This window comes from Musa acuminata, chromosome BXJ1-4 (assembly GCF_036884655.1).
Source record: "Musa acuminata AAA Group cultivar baxijiao chromosome BXJ1-4, Cavendish_Baxijiao_AAA, whole genome shotgun sequence".
Taxonomy (NCBI): Eukaryota; Viridiplantae; Streptophyta; class Magnoliopsida; order Zingiberales; family Musaceae; genus Musa; species Musa acuminata.
Window position 1 is genome coordinate 40596054 of NC_088330.1, and position 27318 is coordinate 40623371.

General features: G+C 38.9%; 3 protein-coding genes and 1 pseudogene across 3 annotated transcripts; 3 read left to right on the forward strand and 1 right to left on the reverse strand.

Moving 5' to 3' along the window:
• The first annotated feature begins 810 nt into the window (after positions 1-810).
• LOC135669277 (putative nuclear RNA export factor SDE5) lies at positions 811-11534 on the forward strand. The gene is made up of 12 exons (XM_065178584.1): positions 811-916; positions 2628-3251; positions 4751-4776; positions 5946-6023; positions 6512-6585; positions 6744-6979; positions 8945-9033; positions 9145-9201; positions 10549-10616; positions 10713-10819; positions 10918-10988; positions 11278-11534. Exons 2-12 carry the CDS (start codon positions 2690-2692, stop codon positions 11395-11397), a joined length of 1488 nt encoding a protein of 495 aa, XP_065034656.1. The 5' UTR covers positions 811-916; positions 2628-2689; the 3' UTR covers positions 11398-11534.
• A 452-nt stretch (positions 11535-11986) lies between these two features.
• On the forward strand, positions 11987-13623 carry LOC135672637 (probable galacturonosyltransferase-like 3; annotated as a pseudogene).
• A 1958-nt stretch (positions 13624-15581) lies between these two features.
• On the reverse strand, positions 15582-19063 carry LOC135669293 (probable ascorbate-specific transmembrane electron transporter 1). The gene is made up of 4 exons (XM_065178586.1): positions 18587-19063; positions 16996-17044; positions 16682-16881; positions 15582-16063 (listed from the first exon to the last, which is right to left on the reverse strand). Exons 1-4 carry the CDS (start codon positions 18734-18736, stop codon positions 15755-15757), a joined length of 708 nt encoding a protein of 235 aa, XP_065034658.1. The 5' UTR covers positions 18737-19063; the 3' UTR covers positions 15582-15754.
• Positions 19064-22701: 3638 nt separating this feature from the next.
• On the forward strand, positions 22702-26891 carry LOC135669309 (putative disease resistance protein RGA3). The gene is made up of 2 exons (XM_065178587.1): positions 22702-25953; positions 26456-26891. The coding sequence occupies exon 1, from the start codon at positions 22702-22704 to the stop codon at positions 25912-25914; it is 3213 nt and encodes a 1070-aa protein (XP_065034659.1). The 3' UTR covers positions 25915-25953; positions 26456-26891.
• Positions 26892-27318: the final 427 nt, after the last annotated feature.

Below are 27318 nucleotides of genomic sequence, written 5' to 3' on the forward strand. Positions count from 1 at the left end.
GGGTTAGAGAAAACGTCTCAATCGGGATCCACAAGCAAACATTTCCGAAAACACTTCATAGACAATGCAAATTACAAACAGACTTTACAAGCTCTGAACAGTTGCACAACAAAGGGTAAAATAATCCATTACGGACCGAAAATCTCTCACACGTGTCCACATGACACAACCTTTATTTACAAGCCTAAAGCGGCCATCAACCTAACTAAAATGAGACTATTAAGCCTTCGACCGTCTCTCTATATGCTGTACAAAACATGAACATACCAAAAAATACGAACATACATAAGCATTATATCAAACATCCTGTTTAGAAGTTTGTTCGTGACAACATGTTGACTATCAAATCTTGATTTGTTGACTCAGGGTCAACCTTTCTAATTGTCTCTTTCCTAACCTCACCATCTCGCTTTCTCGACTCATTACTTCCAGGACAAGTATAGTCCCCGTACATACAATCACGACAGAGCGCCAAAAGTGTTATTGTCGAGGGCTACCACCTTCACACTCTCATGCTTTTGTCATTTCAATTTTGATATTATATGTATGACTAACAGCATATAGTTTAAGTTTAAAATATATATAAAAACCTAAAATATTTTTAGTATTTCATAATTATTATACATTTTCTACTGTATTAAGATTATTTAATTAATTTTAAATCATAATGATATATATATATATATATATATTTGTGTGTGTGTTTTATTTCAATTTAGAGGGATATGTACACAAACCATTTAATATTCGTTGGTATAATGGTAGCACATTTAATTTTGTTCTCCCCGAGTAGCGAATCAAATAAAACCCTTAATAAATACCCCCATTCATTCACTCCCTCCGCTCTCCCCTACGTTCGCTCCCCTCCCTCTCGACTTCGCATCGGTCCTAACCCTTCTCCGCCGGACAGCATCAAGTAAGATTTTCGTCTCCAATCCTTAATCTCGCCTTTCGTTTCAACTCCATCATCGGTGTCTGGATCGCCCGAATCGAGAGCCCGTCATGGTTTTGTCTATCTCCATCTCCTCCGTAATCATCGATGTTGGAATGATGGCCATTTTTTTGGCGTAGGTAGATTTTGGGGGGTTTAGATGGAGTTCTTGGTATCGTAGCATAAGTGCGGTCCTGGATTGCTTTCTTGGTGTCGTAGCATTAGCGCGGTCCCGGATTGCTTTCTTGTTCTTTGTGGCTAGTTAATTTGTTCCTCGACGAGGTTGATAATTGCAACGAGCGGTGAATAATGTATGGAGAATGAATATACAATTAATCACCGAGTTGGGCTATTACTACTTTTTTCATTAATACTAATCCAGTTAGAGTTGTGTATCTCTGCTTGTCCAGTTGAGTAGAAACTCATTTTTTCCTTTGTTAGGGAGAAAAAAAAAGAGAGAAAATGATCTATGCACATAGATCTTATTTTTCTACCTGGGTTTTTATGGGAATTAGGTGATGCTGGTTTGTTGTTTTTATGTCTTGACAATCGCACGGGTAGATGCTACCATGAACAGAGTGTAAGTTCTGTTGGTAAATAATTTCTACTGCATGATTGCCAAATGATTCGCAATGGTCTTCTTTTAGGGCTTTTCTCTCCTGATGCTGCATTCATGTTTTTGTTTGAATTCTTGAAATGATAATCTTAACTAATTTTTCTGTTTAAACCACTCCTGTGACTTCCTTTGTAATCCTTAGAAAAAAAAATCCTAATAAAGTTGAACCGTTTAGCGATACATGGGAGTCACAACACGATGATGATTTTCTTGGAGAAAACCTGAAAAATTTACCCAAATACAACAAAAACGGGAATAACAAAAAATTCCAGAATTACCCTGTTGACCAAAAGTTAACCAGTGTTGACCATAGTCAACCAGTCAACTTCCTCTTCTCTGCTGTTGTTGCCATGAGCACAGTAACCAACCGGTGACAGAGATCGGCGACTGGAGGTCACGCAGGAGAAGAAGCTTCAACTAGAAATATCACATTCTGGTTGAATCTGGGCCAGAGCAGTGGGAAATCTCGTTTTCCACTCTTTGTTGCTTTCTCATATCTTTCTGACACTGCCTGCTGTTCCCCAAAGTTACATTTATGGGAGCGAGGGATGCTTTGCCGACAGAGAGATGTAGTATCATTATTACTGTGACCTGGAAACAAGGGATTAAATTTTCCAGTGGAGATCTGGTTTAAGTTTCTTCCATGACTACCTTACGAGATTGTTTACAAATTCTTTAAGGTCTGCATTTTTTTCGGTATATTAGCTTTTGTACAATTTCAGAAACTCACTAAAATGTGAGGCAAACAACTTATCAATTGTTATAGTTGGAAAAGCGGATAGTTTGTGAATATTTAGCTGATTAGAAGCAACATTAGTTGCAGAAGAAACGGATCTTTTGCCGGTAGGATTATTGTTATATAACTGAATGTATTGCATTAACTTTCTGGAATGCTTTAGCCAAATTCATGTCTAAATTGCTGCATTTTATTCTTCTTTACCAGGCATTTCATGAGGTGATATGCGACAAGCACAGTCCAACATCTAATTGAAGTTGAACTAGTACTACTGTGACTCATTTTGACATGTATGTTTTAGCATTTGCCACCAGATTGGTGATCTTTTTCTTTTTTATTATCAGGTCCTACAGTGTTAGTTGGCTTAATCCGAAGCTTAGTTTCAGGTGCAAAATATATCCCAATTATGTCCACATTATACACTTCAGAACATGATGATGAAACTAGGGCTTTGAACGCCTTGCTTGATGCCTTTGGGACATTTTGTACTCTTGAAGATATAGCCTCTGCTTATTGCAAGGCAGGACGTGATGTATGTAAAGCAGGAGATATGTTGTACCAACTCCAAGAAAGTAGTAGTTCTGGTTTTCGTCATGCACAGATTGGGAAGAATGTTCCTCAACCAGAGGAATCATCGGACGAGGATAATCTTAAGTGTTCTATTCTTCTGGGCAAAAATTCCAAAGGAACAAAGCCAAAGAAATTAAGTGTTTCAGTTGGCACTATCTCGAGTGTTCTGGGTAAGAAGTATGTGGGGCTTCCATCATCACGAAATGAATCATGTGAAACAACTAAACCACCCAAGCTTGAAATCAAGGAACAAATGTTAGATGTACTTGAATCAGAGTCGTTTATGCCAAACTCTGTTCAAAGTAGTACTTTGAATGACAAGGATGTCGAAGAGTTCCTATTTTCAATGCTTGGAGATGGATTCAAACTAAGCATGGATGTCATCCGTGATGTGCTTGGTAATTATCTTTTCATTATCTTAATGATGAATTTTTTAACATGCAAATGAGTGGTGATAAACAATAGTTTATAATTTTAAATGCTTTATTATTTGGTCCATCTGTTATTGTTATTTGATTAACACTGAGCCACGCATTTCATATCAAGTATTACTCTGCCAATAGGCATGTGAGTTCCTGCCACAAGATAGCAACCTTCATTTCAAATGGCTTTTGCAATTGAGAGCTTTCAGGTTGTTGAATTTCTACAATGATGTTCAGTGGAAAAATGAAGCATTTCATATAGTCGAATCAAAATGTTCAGGATATGAAACTTTAACTACAATGTTCAATGTATAATTGAAGTCTCATGTCAAGGTTACCACTGATTTCTGCCTTTAACACTAAGAAAATTCTGAGCAGAGATATGCAAAAAATTAACACACCGCAGACAGGGTAATAATCAATGAACGAACAAAGTTCTACTCAAAATATTTGTAGACTCAATCTCGATGTATCATCTTAGTTGATCAATTTTCAAGTTAAAAAGAAATCATGTTTAAGATAAATGATTAACCTATATTCTGTAGCTGTAACCTATATATCTATGTCTTATTAGTGTCAGTAAAAATAACTTTAGGGATTACTACTAATTTAGGTCTTAGTAATTTGGCTTTATTAGCTATTCAAATGACTTATTTGATATTTTGGTCACACGGTCATGAACTTTCATACATGAATACATTCAAGTTCACTGCATTTTTGACTTTAATTTTTGTGATTCCTTCACAATTAAGATTGCATAAAAGGCACAATGTGTTATTGAATAATTAAGATGCTGCTATATTTGCATAACTATATTTTGATTTTTTATGTCATTTTATGAGTCTCCTTTCTTTTTCTGACATGATTTGCTTTATGAATATTTAACAAAATTGTGAATTAATAATTAGGTATTTATGTGCATTTTATTGCATTTGACTCCATGCCATGAACCAAAATCAATACTGTTGTAGTCTGTAAAATTTGTGAAAGCTAAGATACAAGTTGCTCATCTATTTACGTCTGGATTCACAGTCTATTTATTAGGACAATAACTCCTATAAAATGGGATAGTCTAGACATTATCTTTTTTACTACCATATTAGTTTCTTGTGTCAATTGTTATTTTAATTTGACTCAGTAGCACTTGTTTACAATATCAAATTTCCTACCTGTTTTAAGTGTGCTGTTGTATGTCTTGTTTTAGTGTCAGTTCAAGAAGCATGTTGATAACTAAAATAAGTTCTTTTAAATACTGAATAATCATTACAATATTTCATGTTTTAGTGTCTGCCCTTGAAACTTCTCCTGCAATATGAGAATTTTTGACAACTGAAAATTAATCTGTTATTCATATATTTAATTGCTGTTCTTGAATGTTGGAATGAGTATTTTGAACAAAAGCTTGGCCTTATGTGTTTTGAATTTCTTTTTGCCTCTGGAAAAGCCCATATAATTAGATTTACATGTTCCTGCAGGATGTTGTGGATACAACATGAAGAAGGTGCATCTACTTCCCCTTTGTGAATATGATCTTTGGTTTATTGATAAATGATTCATCTTATGTATGCATTTCTTCTATATATGCTCTAATATATTTGTGTATATCTTTTATCGAGTTTATGCATTTAAAAGATGGGTGTAAATCTATCAAACTGTCAGGTAAATTTTCTTGAAGGCTAAATTTTTGGAGATTAGTTTGGAGGTAAGATTTTTGAGTTCTTTTGATGGACTTTGATGCTACTTGTAGTTCACACCAGATAATTTTTTGCTATAAATTCTTTGGTTCTTAGTATTTTAGAAGATATTAAAGAAATAAATGAGCTAGTCAGTTTTGGGGTGCTTACCGAATTAATTAATGAGACAGGAGTCTAAACACGGTCTTTTGTAGTGGTTATGGCCCAAGATTATATACTTCATGGTGGCCAAAAGTTAATCAGATCGGTGCAGAGACCAAATGTGGATAGAATATGAAGTAAAGTTGTCAAGGAATATCTTGTGCTTGAGTTTGTACAACATGGATATGACAATAATAGTGAATTTTCATTCATATGGTAGTTCAAATATGATCAAGCATTAACAGGATAATATACTGGGATCACTGATATTTTTAAATAAGCTATCTTCAGAACAAAATTGTTCACATGCAGAGATAAAGGAATTAGGATCTTATGGAAAGATGTAGGATAAGACATACTTCAAAGCAATGATCCACATAGTAAACAAATCTATTTCATCCATCATTAAGTGAAAAGATCTATCTTGTCCGTCATTAAGAGATTAAAAGTTTTCTCACAGAAAGCAAGAGGGATGTGTCCTGTTATTATTCCCAAAGCATTCAAATTTGTCCCTTGTTACCTAGGAACTATCTGACAAGCATGTTTATCTGGTGCATCCTTGATTTCTGACACTAATCATATTTTGTTTAATTTTTGTAATTTAGATTTTATCAAATAACCCTAGTGGAGATGTCCAGCTTTTGCATAAATTTTTTGAGTGTTGACATAGACCAATGTCATCTGCAAAGTCAAAGATAGCTGAGTATCATGCAAATGAAGCATTTGATTATATAAGTGCTGGTGTAAATTACATTATGCCAATTTCTTTGTTTTCTCAAGTTGTTCATTTGAAACTTTCAATAAAATAATAAGGAATGTTGATTTCATTTTGTAGAGCATGGAGGAATTATTGATAATTTCTTCTAACACCTTGGAGAAAGGCAAGGCAGTTGACTATGATGATTTGAGAAAAGTAAGTACAATTGTAATATGTCATGCTTGTTTTCAGTAGTTTCTCATGTAACCAACAATTGCCTTGCTGTGGCCTGGGTCATGGGTGCATGCTGGTACTTGTTTGGCACGTGGTTTATACCGTTCTATCATGTGTCCTTTTGCCTGGCCACTAGTTGTAAGTGGCTGTAGTACTGACAGGCACTCATGCCTTCTGTTGGTACCCAACTAGCAGTGTATATGGTAGCCAGCAATGGTAATCCTTGCTTGTAATTATGTTCCTTTCTTACAATTTTCAATTTTTTACGGCATTAACACCTTTATAACTGGTGATTTCTATCATTGGATCACTGGAGAACCAATATTTGCCTAATTGTGAACCTTTATAACACCCTTTCTATGGCATTAGCAGCTTCTTGAATCTTGAAAATTGTGAACTTTTATCTGCCTAATTCCATGCTTTAACCCTTTTTATCAGTTACTTGCATTGTGTCAAATTTTCTACGATAGTCTGCAGGTAAAGGCTCACAGACGGAGAAATTTCCATATGAAGATTGTTGTCCGAACTCTCCGTCTAGTGTAAGGTATGCTTGTTAAGTAAACTTTTCAACTGTTACCATTTTTTTTCTTTCTAGGATAACTTGTCGCTTTCAAGATGTTAACTTTCATAGTGGGGAATTTTTTTTGAAGAAATCAAAATATGGAATATATTTTCTAATTGGTGAAACAATTTTCTATGAAGAAATATTCCAAGACACTCTAGCATGGAACAAAAGAATTCAAATTTACCGATGGAGGTGATACAATCCTTGTTTAATGTCCCTGAGAGATCAGAAGAGGAACAAAAGATAAAACGTCGAGAGATGGGATTGAATAGAATGAGAGTTGTTGGGCAAAAGGCAGTTACAAAACCACTGGAGGACCTTGTGTTATCTTCCACAACTGATATTCCGAATATAAGACAGGTGGTCAATGATGGTATGCCCTGAATTCAGTTTTTTCAGTATAGTTATTGCTTTAGAGACATTGTAAACAGAAGTTTTTTTACTTGAACAGAATTCAAAAATATGTATATATGCCAATGACAGCTGAATAATGACTATTAATGTTTGTTAGGACTAAGGTTTTACTTTAGTCGAAGACCTATACTGGTCTATGGCAGGTCCTGTATGATTCCTGGTGCATGGGGTGTGCCGATGCATGGTATGCCCCTGTATTGGCTGGCATGTACCAAAGAGAAGAGAGGGTGAGAAGAGAAGTGCAAGAGCACGAGGAGGAGAAAAGAGAGGAGGAAGAGGATGAGGAAAAGGTGAAAGAGGAGGAAAATGTGTTAGCATTTTTATCGGCAGGAGGAAGCAGCAGCAGCAATGTGGAGGGGAGCAGGATATGGTGGACGTGTAAGCATAAGTGGGGGGATGACAAGGTGTAGGGAAAGAGAAGAAAGAGGGAGCAAGAGTTGGGTGAGAGACAGACAGGTAGAGGGAGAGAAGAAAATAAATAATAGACTAACAGTTGTATGGTTGTCACAAATTTCAAAAGGAAAAAGGTATTGGTGCTGGTGTCTTTACTGTGCAGTACGCTATGATATTGGTCTCTTTACTGCCTGGCGAGCTTGGTACGGTGAAATAACCGGTTAGTACAATAGTCCCGAACTGAATAGGTTGAAATTATTTGACCTGTCTGTCGGAACATGGTTAGACCAGCAATTACCAGTCACTACATATTGGTATAGCTGGTTTTTAATCCTTGCTTTGAACATGTTAAAGGCAGCAGGTACACTGGTCTGATTGAATATTTTTCAACTTGCTCCATAAATTAACATTTATGCCCTTGTTTTATGTATGTACAGTGAGGGTATTGCCTTTTTTTTTTTCACATATTGCATTACTTTTTCAAGAACATGATTGTACTAATCATTGCAGCATTAGGACAAAGATGGAAAACCTTGTATGAGGCATTCTTATCATTTCACTATAAGAACATGTCAAGAGTTGCTCAACTCATTCAACAAATATTTGGAATGTTGATATGATTTTTGTGAATTTATTCATTTAATTAAAATTGTTCACTGTCAATAAGATGTTTTGGGACAATTTTGTTGCCAGTTATGTAATGATAATATTATTTTTGTAAGCTCTAAATTGACTCTACCAATCTGTACATAGTTTTAATTTTTTGATTGTCTACTGCTTTATTTAGATGAACATCTTAGGCCGTAAAGTGTCATAATGCCTTAGATGCCTCCGACTTTCATAGAACAGGAACTCATGAAATTTTCTTGTTGAACAAAGAAACATCAAGTACAAAGGAAACTTTGACTAAGTAAGCTGAGTAAAAATAATAGAAGTTAGGAATAAGTTATACTGATTTTATTTTGCTAGATGGGATCATTCTTAAAAATTTAGTTAGTAATCAAAGAACTGGAAAATACATGATCAATTTGGAATTATGGGAGAATGAAATCATTTGTTTAAGTGGCGATCACTCTTTAATTTCATCCACAAGTAAACTTGATCCGTTTGATGGATTTTATTAATTTGCAGAGAATTTCTTTTTGATGACTTAAGTCATCATCTCATTATTGCAACATGATTTTTTGTTCATGTACTCTGCAGGTCGATTCTTGCTTCTTTTTCTTTTTTCAAAAAGTGAACATGTAGTAGGTTGATCCAAGCATCTTTTCTTTCATAAGAGAATAAGTTCTACTGCTAGAAATCTAGAATCTGTAGTTTTGCTCTGCTTTATTGCATATCGAAATGATTTTCTTGGAATTTTCAGACTTTAAATCATGATTTGTCATACTTCTGTTTCTCAGAGTTTGTACTCTGCAGTGTTAGAAATTAAATTTATTGGAGTGTGCATATTTTCTTCAGCATGGTTTGTGTCTCAACTTGTTGTTATGCTAGTTAACTTCAACAAGTTAATATGTAATTTTTCTCCTAGGTCCAGTTGCTGAGGAAGATGATGATTACCAGGTCCTAAGGAGAGCTGCTAAGCTGCATTGGGATTCAATGAAGCAATATTATGAAGCCGTAAGCAATTTGTTTCACAACTTATCATCATAATGATTTATCTGTAATCCCTAATTTGTCTTTCATATGTCTTCTTTTTTCTATTTTATTCATGACTCATTGGCTTTGTAGGCTGTTGATGCTTTTACAAGGGGTGACAATGAAGCTGCCAGCTACCATATAGAGCAAGTGAGTTTCATGTTTATGGTTAAACACAATCTTTATTATTAAGGAACGATCATAACAAATGAATTAGGTTATCTAGTTTTCTTGCTAAATTGTCGTGAACTTTAGTTCTGGTTCCCAAACAATCTCTATTTGACAGCTTTTATTTTGACTAAAGTATGTCAACTTTTTTTATGTGGAACAACGACATCAATTAAGTTCAACTTTTAATAGTGTTGTTTTATGTGGTATATTAAATAGTTGTTGGGCATAATTTTACCTTGAACCTCACTGCCACAAGTCCAATCTGCATCATGTTACAACAATCTTATTTATCATGGTTTAAACCAACCTACACCTCTATCTTCATGATTCCAACACTGCCTGCCCATCCTATTGTGTGATGGTCAGTCGATCCTTATCTTTGTTTGCATCAAATATAGGCAAAATTTGTTGATCCTATCTTCTTTTGTCTATCTCAGCTTGGAACTCTCTTTTCATGGTCATGAATTTCAAGATCAAACTAGAAACCAGTGGTGTGAATGTGACTGTACTTTCCAGTGAGATTGGTTATCGTTATCCTCATAAGAAAGTCCAAACAATTATATAATCTGCCTATAAGAACCCAAACAGCATAGTCTAACACATTGGTGTGGGCTTGCTGACCTGGCCCAAAATATGTAATGCATAATATAGTAAGTTTATACTGTCCAATTTACCCAATGTGGACTTTTGGGGTTTTGCAGTCATTACACTCAATTTCCTATGTTTTCATTAGAGCATAACATGGTGTTAAATCCTTCTATTGAGTTCTGGCCTGGGGGGTGAATGTTTCCTTCAAAATGCCATATACCTTTCCTGGATTCTGTTTAATAATAAAACCAGATGGCCCCACTACCATGTTGTTGTCAAAATCTTTAACAAATTATATTGGATTGAACCCCACAATATATTTGCTTACAGGACTGGGATCCATAGAGGTGATTTGATATCATATATGATGAGCTATATAACATATTAGCTCCATTTCTTGTAATAAGTGTTGTCGCCAATATGGCACAAAATACTTAAGCTGATGAAATGATTTTGTCCAATGCAAAATTTTATATTCCCAATATAAGACTTTTTGGGTATCATACAATTGGCTTTGGTCAGGGGCTTTTCCTAACGTATTTACTCCTTTTGTATCTCTGGCATAATGTGTATGCAGAGTTTTATTTTTCACTGTGACCAGAGGAACTGTATATACCGAACTTATTAGGGTAAACTGTTCACTAGAGTTAAAGATTCTGAATAAGTTTTAACCTCTCTTTTTAGCATGTATAAGCATCCTAATCTTTGCGCTGATACACCCATCTTATTGCATTTCAGGGGAAGTACTATAATCAAAAGGCTCGAGAAGCAGATGAAAAGTCTGCTGCAATGTTGGTTGAACCAAGGTTATTACTTCATGTCTTATCTCTTTTGGTTGTATAATCTGACTTCCTTTCTGTAATACGTTATTACAATATGATGTATTCAATATGAACTTCCAGGAAAACTAGCAACAAAGATGAAATCACTCTTGATCTTCAGCCTCATTGTGCCAAAGAAGCATTGAAATTGTCAAAATTGCTCTTGTGCTCACTGGCTGATATTCCTAGTAAGTTTGTAGATTCTTGAGATTTTCACATCTGTTTCTTGTGTATTTTTCACTTAGTCTGGGAAAAAATGAGTTGATGTTTGCTTTATCTTCTTCAGCTCTTAGATACTTGAAGCTTGTCATTGGTGCTGACAGTGAAGATCGCAAACAAGGGAAAAAAAGGCGTTTGGTATGACTTGTTCAGCCAAAAAAAGAGATTTAGTTTTTTGAGATTTAATTTTGTTTTGCATTCTCTGTCTCTCATAATGATCTTTTCACGGTTTAAGAATATCATTTTTTAATGCTGCAATAATTTTAGTAGCCCTTTTAGTGGGCTTTACGGAAGAGTTTTATATTCTTCCAGTTTGTTCCATATCATTCTTTCTTATTGTAGCTTAATATTCTTTCTCCACCAATATGCAATAAAAGCCTATTTATGTATAGTAAAATAAAATTTAAATTTTGTCAAATATTTGCAGGTGTTAAAGCTTCTCGAGAATGAGTCAATCAAGTGGACTGAATCTGATGACAACCCTGGGACAATTTACATTCAACTAGATCAGGTGAACCCCAAAAAGTTGAGTTTTGCCAAAGAATGATATAATGCTCTCAGATTTTTTGAGTGCTTTTCTCCCAAAGTGTGAGAAAAAGTATTTCTTGTTTGGGATGGATGGTAGTTTAACGTTTAGTAAAATGACATTAAAATTTTTTTGAAAAAAATCAGTTCTTGAAGGAAGAAAAGATGAACATTCTTCACTTTTCATGCATGTCAAGACAGCACACTGACTGTCGTGATTATTATTTTGACGAGAATGAATTATGTAATCTGCTGCCAGACGTTTTCTTATCAGCTCTTGTTGGTCCAAGAAATGTGAATCTTAAATCATTCATCCCTGCCCTAGCATAAGAAAATAGGTCGGTAGACATTTATTTTTTAGCCCAATTAAATCGTGAACGATCATTAAAACAATGCATGTTATGATCAATTGGGTAAAGCCGTAAGTTAATTCGAATTGATTATATATTTTTTGAAGATTTATGCTGTGTTATTTTGCCAAGCTTGTGAAATATTTAAGGTTTTTTCAGGAGGGAAAATTGTCGATCAGACTCTGTTATTGTCTACATTCCTTTGTCACCACTAATAATCAATAGCCCTTACAAAATTATGCATATATATTGTGTTAAATATTTTTTTAATTAATAGACAAGATTAATTACTTATATACATAAAAAAAATGCTTTCGTGTCGACGATAGTGTCGTTATTTATTTCCTCTTCTCCGTCACTTTCGTCACCCCTCGTCACCGTCAATGCCACACTCCTCCCTCCTCGCAGCACTGGCGACGGCTCTGCTCGCCGCTTCCTTCTCCTTCGGGAGGCCATTGTCGGGCTTGGAGGCTGCAGCAGCGACCGATCTCCCCCGCTTCCGCGAAGCCCCGGCGTTCCGGAACGGGCCCGGCTGCGCCTCTGCCCCGACCATCCACATTGCCATGACCCTCGATGCTGCCTACCTCCGCGGCTCCCTCGCCGGTGTGCTCTCCATGCTCCGCCACTCCGCCTGCCCGGAGTCCACCGTCTTCGACTTCCTCGCCACCTGTCCTGGCCGGTTCCAGTCCGCCTTGGCCGCCTCCTTCCCCTCCCTCTCCTTCGCCGTGTACCGCTTCGACCCCGCTCTCGTCCGCGGTCGCATCTTCTCCTCCGTTCGCAGTGCCCTCGACCGGCCTCTCAACCACGCCCGCATCTACCTCGTTGACATCCTCCCCCGCTCCGTCCGCCGCGTCATCTACTTCGATTTGACCTCGTCGTCGTCGACGACGTCGGCCGCCTGTGGGCCACCAACCTCGCTCCAGACCACGTCCTCGCGGCCCCCGAGTACTGCCACGCCAACTTCACCTCTACTTCACAGAGCGGTTCTGGTCCGATCCGGAGTTCCCCGGCGTCCTCACCGGCCGCCGACGCCCGCCCTGCTACTTCAACACCGGGGTCATGGTCATGGACCTCAACCGGTGGCGCACGAGGGGCTACACCCAGAAGCTCGAAGCCTGGATGGAGGTGCAGAAGCGAAAGGCGCGGATCTACGAGCTAGGCTCGCTGCCGCCGTTCCTGCTGGTGTTCGCGGGCGAGGTCAAGAGGGTGGAGCACCAATGGAACCAGCACGGTCTGGGCGGCGACAACGTCGAGGGGCTGTGCCGGGACCTCCACCCGGGCCCGGTGAGCCTGCTTCACTGGAGTGGCAAGGGCAAGCCGTGGCTCCGCCTCGACGCCGGTCACCGTTGCCCCATCGACGCGCTCTGGGCCCCCTACGACCTCCTCCGCCGCGAGTTCCGCGACGTCCTCTTCGCCAACAGCTAGCGCCTCTCCCCGGCCTGCGCCGGCGATGGCGGATCCATCCCCCGGTAGGATCGGCACCCGGACCATGAACTCTTTGTATCGGGTTGCGCGCGGGAGCCCAACGTGTGATGGGCCGCCCGGCCAATGCGTGCAAAAGAGAGACAATGACGCCCGATAGAAACAGATCAGCGAGCCGTTTTCAAGTGTTTTTTTTGTTCTCGTGTGTAGTAAAAACATAGAGGGAAAAGAAGAAAAAGGGACGCAGTTTTGGCCGATCATTGACGCATGGCGCATTGGTGAGAAACTGGCAACATCATGTGGAGATGGAATTGAATAGTGTCAGAGAGCTTTCGTTCGGAATCGAACCTTTTTTTTGGCCGGAGATTGGGAATAACATTATAATATATACTTGTGGTGGCTGCTTGCAGGGGTCGCAAGCAATCCATGGAAATTAAATTTTGGCTTCCACAGCTGGAGATTGTTGTCTTCTTCCTCAGTCGGCCGTAGGTACAAAATTTGATGCAAGTTGCTGACAAAAGAGACGAAGTCTTATTGAAGGTGTTCGTTCTCAGGTAACTGTTTCACTGTGCGAATTCTTGCTCTTTTTCTTCTACTTAATATAGATGCTACTCTTGGTAATGGTAAGAAACCGTAATATATATGTTAGGAACCAGATTTGAACCGGTGACTTTAGAATTCACAGCCCTCTGCTCCACCAACTTAGATATATCATTCGAGGAGAGAGAGAGAGAGAGAGAGAGAGAGAGAGAGAGAGAGAGAGAGATATATATATATATATATATATATATATATATATATATATATATATATATATATATATATATATATATATATATATATATATATAAAATCAAGCTTATTTCTTGATAGAAGCTCAAAAAAGAAGTGAATATGGAAGGATTCTCTTTGGTTGGTTGGTTGGTTGGTACTAAGGTTATAAATCCATGGTAGCTTCCATGTAGAAATTTATTAGGTTTTTCTTTTATGACTAATTACATATTATCTCTTATAATTAGGTCTTTTTAGTATTTCAATTCTTAGACTTAAAAAATTTATATTAGAATCTCAATAGTTATGAAGGTAAAATATCTAACTTCATTTATTATAATATCATTAGTTTTACCGACGAAAACATAAAAATAATAGGTAAAAAAATAATTTCAATATTTTAGTTACGTTTTCCATGGTGGTGGACGATGGCATCGTTGGAGGCTATGGGTGGCTATTATGAATGGGAAGGGAGAGCGATGACGAGAGTTGAGGCAAAGAGAGGAGGAAGAAGACAATGCAGATGTCGACACAATTGCCAAGTGATGCCGATGTGACGGAGAGTGGTGAAAGGGTCGCTCGATAATTGCATCGATATCACTTAGCAACCCCATCCTTCGAATCCAACCTAGCAGGATGGCCTCCACCTTCTCCTCAACGACCCCGCATCATTGCTTTATGGTCGCCCACTATTGAGGTGTCGTCATGGACTCGAATGTGGATAGGTAAGAGCTCAAGGTCGAGAAGGCTATAAAGTGTGAAGAAGAGGTAATAGGATCGAGATCGCAGGAAGCATAAAAGGGGTGGACTCGCCACGGATCTGCGCCAGAGATGTGATAGACAATGTTAAGGGAGTGGCAAGTGGCATAAGTGACCTAGCAGACATGACAAGTCATGAGGAAATTAACGTTGTGGATGGACGTGTCGCTGGCCCAACAAAGGAATGTCGCATTCGGCTCGTAGTGAATCATCGCCCTTTCACCACTCTGCATCAGCATTGACGTCGCTCGGTAATTGCGTCGACACCGATGTAGATGCAAAGCGTCAACATTAGCATCGTCCTCTTTCTCCTTTCCCTTTGCCTCACCTCTCGCCACCGCTCTCCCTCCTCATCCAGAACAATCACTCATAATCTTCAATGGTGTCGTCGTCCATCACCATTGAAAACGTAACTGCAATATTAAAATTATATTTTTGCCTATTGTTTTCATGCTTTCGCTGGTAAAATCGAGATAATTGAAGTTAAATGTTTCACTTCATAATTATAGAAATGATGAGTAAAGCTAAAAGAAAGAGTTTTCCGTAATTCAAACTTCAAGTTTCTTACGATATATATTTCACATCAGACAAAAATCCCGGTACCTGTGGGCTAAAATTGCCTTTAGCAGCTACCACGATGCTTTGTTTTATGAGAAAGATTATACCACCATGCAATAATAAACAAATAAACCGAATGATTATAACCTTACATGCATTACTTCATAGAAGTCATACAGACGACACCATCAATTGAATCCCACATCTAGCCGTCAACCGTACTTGTAATCAAGATGTGAATTCTATAGCAAACCGTGCACATTTGGGCAAAGGTACCATTAAGTCCCTTAATTTACCGGTTAGGACACCGCAGTGCAGAAATCATTTGTGAATCAACCAGAGATCATATTGCAACCAAAGAAACATTATCATTGCAAGAATCTTATTGTCCATGGCAACCAACTATACACAGCGAAGAAACCACTAGTCTTCCCTTCTAACAGTAGTCGTATGTAACAAACATAACTGTGTCATGCAAATGTCTGACTGGGAGAACAGTTTGTGACAACAATGGTGAGATTAATTCTCCGATATAGAAGAATAACCTTGTGGAGCATCAACATGTGCAGGAGCAATAGCAGAAATCACAACTGAGGCTCCAAGAAAGATCACGACAAGAGCAGTGAAGTTTACCAAGAAGGACTCTGAGCTATATTTGGACAGGCCTGAGCTCTCCAGAAAAGTGAGTTTCTCCAAGAAGCCTAGCTCTGCGGTGGCTATGGCTAGTATGTAGACGAACAGCCCAAATAGTACGTGCCAAGGAAGAGACTTACCTCTCAGCGTTGGAGATGCACCAGGAAAGAAAAAGGTCACGAACCCAAAAATCCACTGCAAGGAAGAAATTAAGACGTTAGAGTGAGACTAGTAATGATATGTATCAAGGTTCATAATATCGTACCATACCGGAATTTCGACCCGGGTTCGGTACCGGTACGGTATGGTATATCGTTCGGTACACTTGGGTGTACCGAGCGGTATATTCAAGCGTGCCGAGCACTGTAGCAGTATTACAGTACTACAGTGCTTCTACAGTACTGGACCGGTAACAAACGGTCCGCGTACCGAAAGTCTATCGGACCGGTACGGCAAACCATGATATGTATATAGTAGCAAGGCTGCTCTTGTGCATAAAAATAATTAATGTAATGACAAAATGCTTTGAATTCCTAGTCCAATGATTGTTCCATTTACAATTACGAAAGCTATTTCTCTGTGATTGTTATCTTTCATCAATATTTAACTGGTAAACATTTATCTCCCCCATCAAAATACCACACGATGACCAATATTTCAGCTTTCTCTATAATAGTAGTCCAGACAAAACAAAAATGGAACAAGGAGTGGCATTTTTACCAGTTGTCCATGATGCAATCAGAAAGGGAACCAAATACTTGTAGTTAACTGTGACATGGAGCAAAGATTCAATGTGTTGCTTATGTTGCCTACCTGAATGCCATATAAACAGATGGTGCCGAGCCCAACCCAAGAATGCAAGCTGTACAGGTTATCTATTCCGCTTTCATTGTGAAACTTGAAGGCAGCATAAATTCCCACAGCACCGAGTACAAGAGCAATTGCATGAAGAGTCAAATGGATAACTTTATTCACTTCATGACTCAGTGGCAGGGTTTTGTAGCTCATTATAGCTGTAGAACAGTCGAGCACAAGTAGGTGAACCGATACAAGTCATATCTATTTATTTTGATAGACATATAAATCATATCTAATAACATAGCACATTATTGGTTCAACGGGCTTACCTTCACTCCCAACAATAATAAAACCAATCAGCATAAGAACTGGATGAATCTGCAAGAAAATTAATATATATCATCCAATTTTTAACATGTTTATAGTCAAACTGATCAAGATTAACATACATGAGACTGAATATCGATACAATCTAAAAACTTAAACTTATTAAATTGAGTATTAATTGCAAATATATATATCATTTGAATTTTTTTTTATCATGAAGCAATCTTGAATGCATCTTTACCTCCATCTCAAACATATGATGAGTTTTTTGACAGTGACATATATGCCATCAGATCGCTTACTATATCAGAAATGTTACTATCTTCACATTGTATCCTTTTTTTTTTTCTTAATGTAAAACAACTCATATTAAACAACTCTAAATATTCTATCAAGGGACCCCAAAAAGTGAACATTAGTCTTGGCATGGATCACGATTCATCATAAAGCAGGATAAAGAAATAAAATAAGACATCCTTTTGACTGATATGCCTAAAGCAGTGATGCATAACAATATTAAAGTAATTGTCAATTGGTGCTCACAAAATTTCAAAATGAATCCGTAATGCACAATCAGAAAATAAATGTTCATTTTCGTCAATAAAACTATTTCAACGAGGGCAAACCATGTGGAGACATATCAAAAGAAACTGTTGTTATATCATTCTATAAACAATAGGATTGCTTTCTCACCTTCCACCTCTGAGGAGATTCTAGGATATATGTCGCATATTAGCATGGTCTATTTTACATTCTACAGAGTACAGACTTCCGGGCAACGCTACTTATGAAACAGAGTCTTCTAGCAACTAATCAACGTTAGTGTTCTACTGTAATATAGTTCAGCCTTTTCAACAAGTGCTTCTATAAAAGACGACTTGTGAGAAATTTCAGCTTAGAAATCCACACCAAAATATTGGTCTGCAGGAGAGACCACATTAAAATGTAAAGAAAACACTATTTGACAAAGTATGGACAGAGTTATTTCCTCACTTTATTGACCAAAATAATTAACTTTACTGAAAAATGTTAACTCTATCCAGTCCATGCACCATAAAGAAAACATTATTCTTTTCTTAGGAAGCGAGACAAAATCCCCAATGAACAAAGTTAAATATGATTAGATTTTATCCGGCGACGTTAATATACAGAAAATTCAGTGCAATGGAGAAGAAGAAGAAACATGATTAGAACATGAATCACTGTTCTGCGCAGAGAAAGAACCATACAAGCTATCAAAAGAATGGGTCAAAAGAAAAAAAAGAGGGGAAAAAGAACTTTACCATCAAAAGAAGATATCAATATAACCTTTGCTTTTCTTATTTAAGGCTACACAAAATCTCTTAAATTAAAGAGTAAATAAGGCGAGATACGAAGACCAAACACCAGAACAGTACAAGATGATCATCTGCTGATAGGAACCAAGAGAAGAACATAATTAGAGAAGCCGCTCAAGTTACTTCGATCTCTTTTCATACATTGAAACCGACACTTACTGATGAAAAGGTAGGAATTGTTCAAACCTAACAATGATCTGATCAATGAAAAACTAACGAAGGTGGAGTTAAAACAAGAAATCGAGAGTCGGCGTACGTTAAAGATGAGGGATTTGTTGGTGGACTCGAAGGCGAGGCCGCCGCGGAAGTGGATGCACCACACTAGGACCATCGCCGCCGACGCCACCGCCAACACGTGCGACACGTACGTGAACGGAGCCACCTTCACTCCAGGAAAGCCAGCCATCGTCCCTTCTCTAACGACCACTCCTGTTCTGCACCTGCTGTTCTTGCTCTTATGTCTTATTTTCTAGATCACCACACCAAACTCAAGAAAGAAGGACAACGTGAGCAGAAGATTTTCCAGCGCCTACTGATAAGGCCGAGCGAGCCGCCTCTTCCAAGGCGTCATTACCTATCTGTCGACGCTTATCGTCCATCGCGTGATAAGCGGGCAGATGGAGCCCGGACCGTCCGTTTTCCACAACAAGGGGAGGCGAACTGAGGCCCACATCAGCTGTCTCGTGGCACAAAGCAAGGCCACAGCTTCGAGGATTTGGCATCTTGAAAATTCCAAGCAACCTGACTCGAGGAAGCACAATACCAAGTGTCGGCCTCGATGCTACTGGTCCAACTCCATCTACTTAGTATAGCACAATTAGCGACATACACATGAGAACACAGCGTGTGGAAGTAATACTTTCTGAGACCATTAGCTGTCGAAGATAAATCAATCGCATATTACGTCAAGAATATAAACAAAGAACTCCAAGAAGCAGAAATCTAAACAAAATGAAAAATAAGTCATGATAAGATCTAAAACATAACAAGAATTCATGAAGGCATGCAATGGACAGCCATATTAGGAATTACATTTACTTCATAACCTCAAAGTCAACTGTATATTATATAGAGAAAACTAATGCGGAAAAGTGTATCAAATTTTACACTAATTGGTTTTCGATAATATGAAAATTAGGCTTGCACTGATAAATTATCATGCAATTTATGAGTTATCACATGTTTTATTCTCAATTACAAATTTAATGTTTCAGATGTAGATTCTTAATATATATTGTCAAGAAGAAGCACCCGAGTAATCTGCCATGTTATCAAAACTTAATCAAAACTGGCTAATATCATGAGACTGCATCATATCATACTTGTTTCCATTAAGCTTGGATATTTTCAGAAGCAATGCCCCTGATTGTATGCTTTGACCGACAGCCACAAACTAAAATTTCGAGATGAGGTTTGCCATACTGAATACCTAACAGCAAACATCAACACTAGTACTCATAATTTTAGGCATCGCAATCAAGCATAGAGATGAGAAAGTGGACGCATCATACCAGAATTGTGATGTCCGGAACATGGAAGTGAAATCCAACTCTTTGCTTTAGAGAAGCTCATGATCTCCCCCTGATAACACCAAATTACAAGAGCAGATATAACAGTTTGAGAAAGAACTACAGAACAGAACTGAATGCCTCTTTAAGATATACTCATAATTGCCAGCGGTGGATCCACCGCAACCACCATCTCCGACAGGGATTGCTTCTTTAACTCGTCACTCTAATGATATAAGACAACGACAGTATTCTAACATCAAAACAATGATCAGGGAGTAAAAAAAATTCCCTATCTAGCTGATGCTAACTCTGGATCTTCAGGCATAAAGGCAGTGGACCTCCCTCTGTTCGTAGATGAGAATTACAACAGAGATGGCTAACCAATTTAAACCAGGGAAAATCAACGTAAGAAACAAAACGAAAACGAAGATTCAGATATGTAACGTCAGGATCAGTTTTCTCCAGATCCAAAATACCCACAACTTTGGTGGTGTCTTCTTCATTGGGCCCGTGTCGATTCTTCTCTGAAGGAGAAATCTTCCCGATCTCTAGAGGAAAAAGGAAGAAAATAAAAAGAAGCAGCTGATTGACCTGATGGATGTCGATTTCCCTCGGTTCAGAACCCACACTTCGGGCTTCCAAGATCCGACACAGACGAAAGCCCCTGCTGCGCGGCGGCATTGATCTTACCAATGACATCGATATCCAAAAAAATGCGTAGATCGGGATGGATAAGAAGGATCGGAAGGGGAAAGACGGGAAGGAGGAGAAGCCGACGATGGGGAATCAAAGTCCAGATTTGGACTTCGTCGTCCCCTCCAACGCTTGCGCGATGTGTGAGAGAGAGAGAGAGAGAGAGGTAGGAAGAAAGATCGGAATTGGTGGGTTTATATAGCCGTTCGAAATTGCGGCTAAAATGCGCTGGAATAGGCGGGACGTGCAGGTTAGCACTCTCGAGTCCTTAAACGTTTGTGTCTTTACGACGTGACATCATAATTCTTTGTTAACATTAACATATTAGATTAAGTTCTTTGTTAAGAACTTAAACTTCACAGATTAGTGATAATTCAATCGGAATGTTACGATAAATGTGGAGAGCTCGGAGGAGTTAAGCGTGGTGTTTAATTCACCCATTCACAACTAAAATGAATCCTACTGCTGTGGTGTTGTATGCATGTGTGAAATGCAACGTTCGATGCGCTTGATGCATTGGACTTCTTTCCGGAGTAAGATGAGAACAAAGCGGCAATAGAATCGAAGTGGGCTCAACAATAGAGCTTTTCTCTTCACCTCCTTAGTCCAGCCCAGTAAACCATCGAAAGAAATGAAGAAAGTTATCTTCGTAGATCCGAGCTGCCTTCCGATACTACGAGTTTGAAGCCATCAGAAAGAGGAATTACTCGTTGGCGTTCTTCGGCGTCCGGAATTAGGGATTTCGAAGATCAATGGCAAAGAGAAACCCAACCATCGCGGACGTCATGAAGAAGGTGTGATAACCCCTCCGTCATCATGTTCCGCTAATCATCTAGTAACCCGTCGGATCACCTTAAGATCTTTACGAAGTGGGATTTCTTGCGGTTCAGAATACCGCTGCTTGGAGTAAGTTTACATCGGGCCCCATTGCACCGCTGGAAATTTATGCGACGGCCTTCTACATCTTAGAAATTATTTCTCGACACCTATTGGACTATGACTCAGTCAACATAAAGACTTGGTCAATGCTTCTAGAGCGGAAATATTTTTTTAGACAACATTATGTATGTATGTATGTACCCACTCTAAGATAAGTGAGTTTGTGTAGATTGACTCTACTCACATCTCACATTGATAAGAGCCTCGTGCACCTCACACATTCTTAATGGCACTGAAATTTATGGTAATTTACACGATTTTATTTGCGATTAATAAGCCCCAACTTGTCCTTTCATTTAACTAAATTGACTTGTAGACACCAAAGATGACCCATTCATAAGTAAGCAACTTGTCCTTCATTTAACTCGATTGACTTGTAGTGCCAGAGATATCCCCAATCAAGTGCGGTCATAAACAAATGAAAGAAGAAGACGCAGCCATAAAGTCTTCCTCTGTCCTATTATACTCGGCTGCCTTATCATCTCAATAATTTGCAGACAACTGCCAAAAGCAAATGGAGCACGCAACAAGTGAACTCACCTTTTAATTGTTCCTTGATGGATAATAGTTGATTGAGCATTCGAGTGGATCACATGGTGTTGCAAAACCTCCGGGTTCAGTCCATCTCTCTAGTATCTCGATAACTGGTTCAGAAATATAATTGTGCATGAAAGATGCTTGTTAAAAGATACATACATGTAAACAGTATACTACTGCATCATTCACAACTATGGCTCACTTAATCTACGGAAGGGAAGAATGGAGGAAAGGTTAGGAGTGACCTGATGCAACGGCATAGCCATACGGCGATCCTGAGAGTAATCAGCAGCATCGTAGTAATTACTTGGGTCATGAACTGAAGGAGCAATTCCCAGGAACCAGTTGACTTGCGGAAGGCAAAACTGACCAAGTCAGAGAAAAACTCTAAAAATAAGATAGCTGTGCTGAGTAGATTGCAGTTTCTATGATCCTCAAAGTTCACCACCCTTCCCTCCGAGAAGATTGAAGTCAACATACACAGAAGAAATATCATCCTTGTTTGTTCTCCATCTGCCGGAGACGTTTTGTCAGCCTCCTCCAGTTGGTGCAAGATTCCCATTGTTCACCAGTTGTTAAAACTGACCAATTCAGAGAATAAATATCAATGTTCGTTGGCTGTGCTGAGTAGATTGCTGCTCCTCAGATCTTGATAACACACATACTGTCTCTCTCTCTCTCTCTCTCTCCAATGGCTGGTGAGGTTCTGTCAGCCTTCCTGCAAGTCTTGTTTCAGACGGCCTTTAACTTGTTGCAAGAGGAGCTGAAATTGGAGCACGAACTAGAGGGAAAACGCAAGAAACTGCACAACAATGTCTCCATGATTAAAGCTGTCATAAATAAGGCTGAAGAAAAGGCGCACGGCGATGAACCACTGAAATTGTGGCTAGAGAATCTGAGGAAAGTCGGCTACGATGCAGTCGATGTGCTGGATGAGCTTTCTTACGAGGCTCAACGGCGGCAACTGATCTCCTTGTCAGAGGTACGTGATTCCTTCTCCATGGTGAATCCAAAACGTTCCATCATTCGGCACATCATATCTCGTAAGATACAAGATATATCTGAGAGGCTCGATAATCTCGGGAAGGAGGTGGTGACCTTTAATATAAGAGTTGGGGATGCATCACGGCACCCAGAAGAGAGTGATGTGCTTCCGATGACCACCTCACTCCATCCACCAGTCGTGCTAGGGAGGGAGATCGATAAGCACAGAATTTTGAAAATGCTACTACAAGCTGATAGGATGCATAAGAAAAGCATATCTGTGATCCCCATACTCGGAATGTGTGGTGTTGGGAAGACCACCCTTGCCCAGCTTGTCTCCAACGATGAGGTTGTGATGAAGCATTTCGAGCTGAGATTGTGGGTTGATGTCTCACATGATTTCAGTGTAAGAAGGCTCACCAAAGCTATCATCGAATCCACAGGTAGCTCTGCAGTTGATCACATCAACATGGACAATCTTCAGAAGCAACTTCTTAATAAGATCAGTGGCAGAAGGTACCTGCTTGTCTTGGATAATGTCTGGAATGAAAACCCAGAAAAATGGCGTAACCTTAGACTGCCCTTACTCCATGGTGCTGAAGGGAGTAAGATATTGGTGACCACAAGAAGTGAAGAAGTTGCAAAATTCATGGGCACAACATCGCCCTATGTCTTGAAAGGCTTATCCGACGAGAACTGCTGGAATTTGTTCCGTCAGTATGCGTTCGAACACAATACATATCAACACTCTGATATTGATGACATTGCCGAAGAAATTCTGAGGAAGTGCAAAGGCTTGCCTCTAGCAGCAATAAGTATTGCCAATCAGTTGCTTGGAGTGAGTGATAGAAGCGAGTGGAGATCCATCATAAGGAGGGAGATAGAGGAATTCTCTGGACGTGACAGTGAGTTCCAAAAGGCCTTCAGCTTGAGCTATCAGCAATTGCCACCACATCTTAAGCCATGCTTTGCATATTGTTCCATAATTCCAGAAGGGTGCGAGTTCGAGAAGGAATTCATTGTCGAATTGTGGATGGCACAGAACTTCATCCAGCCTAAAGGAAAATCTGCTGAAGACTTAGGCAGCCAGTACTTTGATATCTTAGTGCAGAGGTCATTCTTTGGGTGCTCCCAGTCCGACTATAAAAGAGGCAAACCAAAATATCGAATGCATGAACTTGTACATGATTTTGCTCAACGAGTGTCAGCTAAAGAATGTTCTACCATGGAAATTGGCAAGCCATGCAAGGTTGAGCCTGAAACTCGACATTTGTCATTGACTTTAAGCCAGTTGGAGCCAAATGACAAAATGAAATCAAATTCACCTGCTCAAACTGATATCTTTTCTGAAATATATCAATGTAAGGGCTTGTATACACTTCTACTTTTCGGTGGTTCCAGAAAGTATAGTCTAAAGGTCCCTGACAGACTTGGAGAAGAACTTAAAAGCCTCCGTACTTTGGATTTGAGCAACTGTGACCTAAAGGAGTTACCCAAATCAATTGGTGAGTTGAAGCACCTTCGCTGCCTTCGGCTTCACAATACAAAACTATCAAGTCTCCCTGAATCACTAGGTTGTCTTTACAATCTCCAGACATTGGGACTCAGAAATTGTTATTCTCTTGAGGAGCTGCCATCAGATATAAAAAATCTTCGTAACCTTCGCCATCTTGATCTTCATCTCGATGATAATTCAGTGGAAGCAATGTGTAAATTGAAATCTATACCACCACATATAGGACTGTTAACCAATCTTCAAACATTATCAAGATTTGTAGTAAGCACAAAGGCTGGTTGTGGGTTAGGAGAACTGAAATACTTGAACAGTCTCCATGGGGAACTTATCCTCTCAAATCTTCATCTCGTTCGAAATCCATTAGAAGCCAGGAAGGCAAACTTGACAAACAAGAATTCCATTCAGAGTTTGCAGTTGCGATGGAATATCGGTACATCAGCTTCTGAACATGTTGGATATGACGAAAGCATTCTAGCAACTCTCCAACCTCATACAAACCTTAAGGAGCTGAGGATAATAGGCTACAGAGCCCGATCATTTCCATCTTGGTTAGGTGACTCTGCTTTCACCAATCTTGAATCACTACATCTCGCCAGCTGCAATCAATGTAAATATCTTCCCCCACTTGGCAAATTGCCCAAGCTGCGAGAACTCCATATAGAAGGAATGGAAAGTGTGACAGTCATGGATCATGAATTCTGTGGCAAGGAACATGGCAAATTCCCCAAATTGGAGAAGCTGGTTTTTGAGAACATAGGCAGTTTACAGATCTGGGATGAACATAAACTTCGTTTGCTGTCAATGCAAGAGAAAGAAAGTTGCCCGAGATTGCGTGGTATACCAAGATTTCAATCACTCACATCCTTAGAGATGTCAAGCTGTGGTGACTGGATGTGGCACTCATGGCCTTGTCTTACTTCCCTAACTTCCCTTTGTCTCAGCAGGTTACCAATAGAAACTCTGCCATCAGAAGCAGGCCATCCACATGCTTCCTTACGCAGCTTAAAGATCAGTTACTGCAATCAACTGATATCTTTGCCAGATAATTGGCTGCCAAATGGGCTTGTTTGTTTTAGTATTAAGCACTGTCCTAGGCTTTATTCTCTTCCAACAGGCCTAGAAAATCTCAAAGCACTAGAAGACTTGAAAATTCAACATTGTGGCCTAGGGTACCTCCCAGAGCTCAAGAACCTGACCTCGCTAGTTCACATGGAGATCTCAGGTTGCCATAAAGTGCACCGTCTTCCAAGGAATGGTCTGCCTATGACACTCCATTTCTTGAGCATCAATAATTGCCCTGAGCTCAAGAAACGATGCCAAGCTGAGAGAGGTGAAGATTGGCCCAAAATTAGAAATATCTTCTCTGTGTGGATGGATGAAAAACTAGTTAGTCACAGAAACTAGCTCTAAATGCTAACCATGCAGACAAGATGCGATATGAAGGTACAAGCAAAACTATTCGATTTTTTTTATGTTGTATGCCAGTTTGTCATAATGAACTTCAAAATTTCTGTTCTACATCAAACCACATAGCATGTAGATATTTCAGTGTTTAAGAGTTAGAAAGCTTGGAGTCCACAAACACAAGAATGGTTAGTAACTAGCACCAATCTTATTTTCACAGGTTTAATTAATATTTGATGGACCCTAACATGGAATAAGCACTACAGAGTCATATTTAAGTTTCTTACTTTGAAGTTTCTGTTTACTACAGTTGTCAAGTGATGTTACTTTATCATGGTTAATTAGTGCAAATTTCAGGATAACATATTGAGAAGGTTTATAAGAAAAGGTTCATTTACTTGATTATGGTCAATTTTTTTCAGCAAAAGCAGTTGGTCAATGTTACAGCTTCATACTTCAGGACTTGTTTATTTTCCTCCCTTGTCTTTTGGCATTCATTATGATTAACCAAATTAACCAAGGCAAACACTTATAACTGCAGAGTAAACATCTGCTCAATTCTGGATGGGGTTTACATATTTGGGAGGATGCTGCAATTGATGTTCTTATCCTTCCTGCTGGGTGGTGATTCTGCGATGCTGATATTGCAGGGGTGTTTAATGACAAAGGCCAAGATGTTGCTGCCCAGCATGATTCATTCTTGAGCGAAAAAATGAAAACTAAAAGCTAAAAACTAAACACAAAAAACAAAATTAATCCACATGCTAATGCAAAGAGTGAGAAGGAGAGGCTACCACCAGCTCAATATTGTACATGCTTCTCGGTGTTGATAAGTTACAGCTTTCTGAGTGGGCGTGTAATAACATACACCTATAATTACTTTGTTTGTTTTCTATATTGTTGCTGTATTATGGCGAATGCCCATCGCTGTACTATGAGAGTGATGAAATTAATTTGATGCATCTAATTTGCAGAAATACCAGAAAATTTCTTTTATATATTTCAGTTGATCATGAACTCAAGAATCTCAACATAGTCTTTTATCACCCGGGCCTAGTGAGGTATTCATAGCTTTGCAACTTTGGCATATAGTTGGGGTTGCAAAATTCTTGTGCAGAAACTATGTACCATAAATGGTTGATTACATAATAAATCATGCGTTTTCTGGGTTTAAGAAGATCCACTGGTATACACATTATCTAGGAAAAGACATTTTGCATCTAAACAAGATGATTTTATAACCCTGCTCTTCGTTACCATGGAAATATTGTTCAAAAATACAAAAGCCTGATTTGGCTAAAAATGACAATGGGGTTGAGTCAACTAAGAAACTCAACCAAATCCAAGACTCAATAACAGGTAAGATAGAATCTCCTGCATATTTTAACTTTCCCCATCTCAACA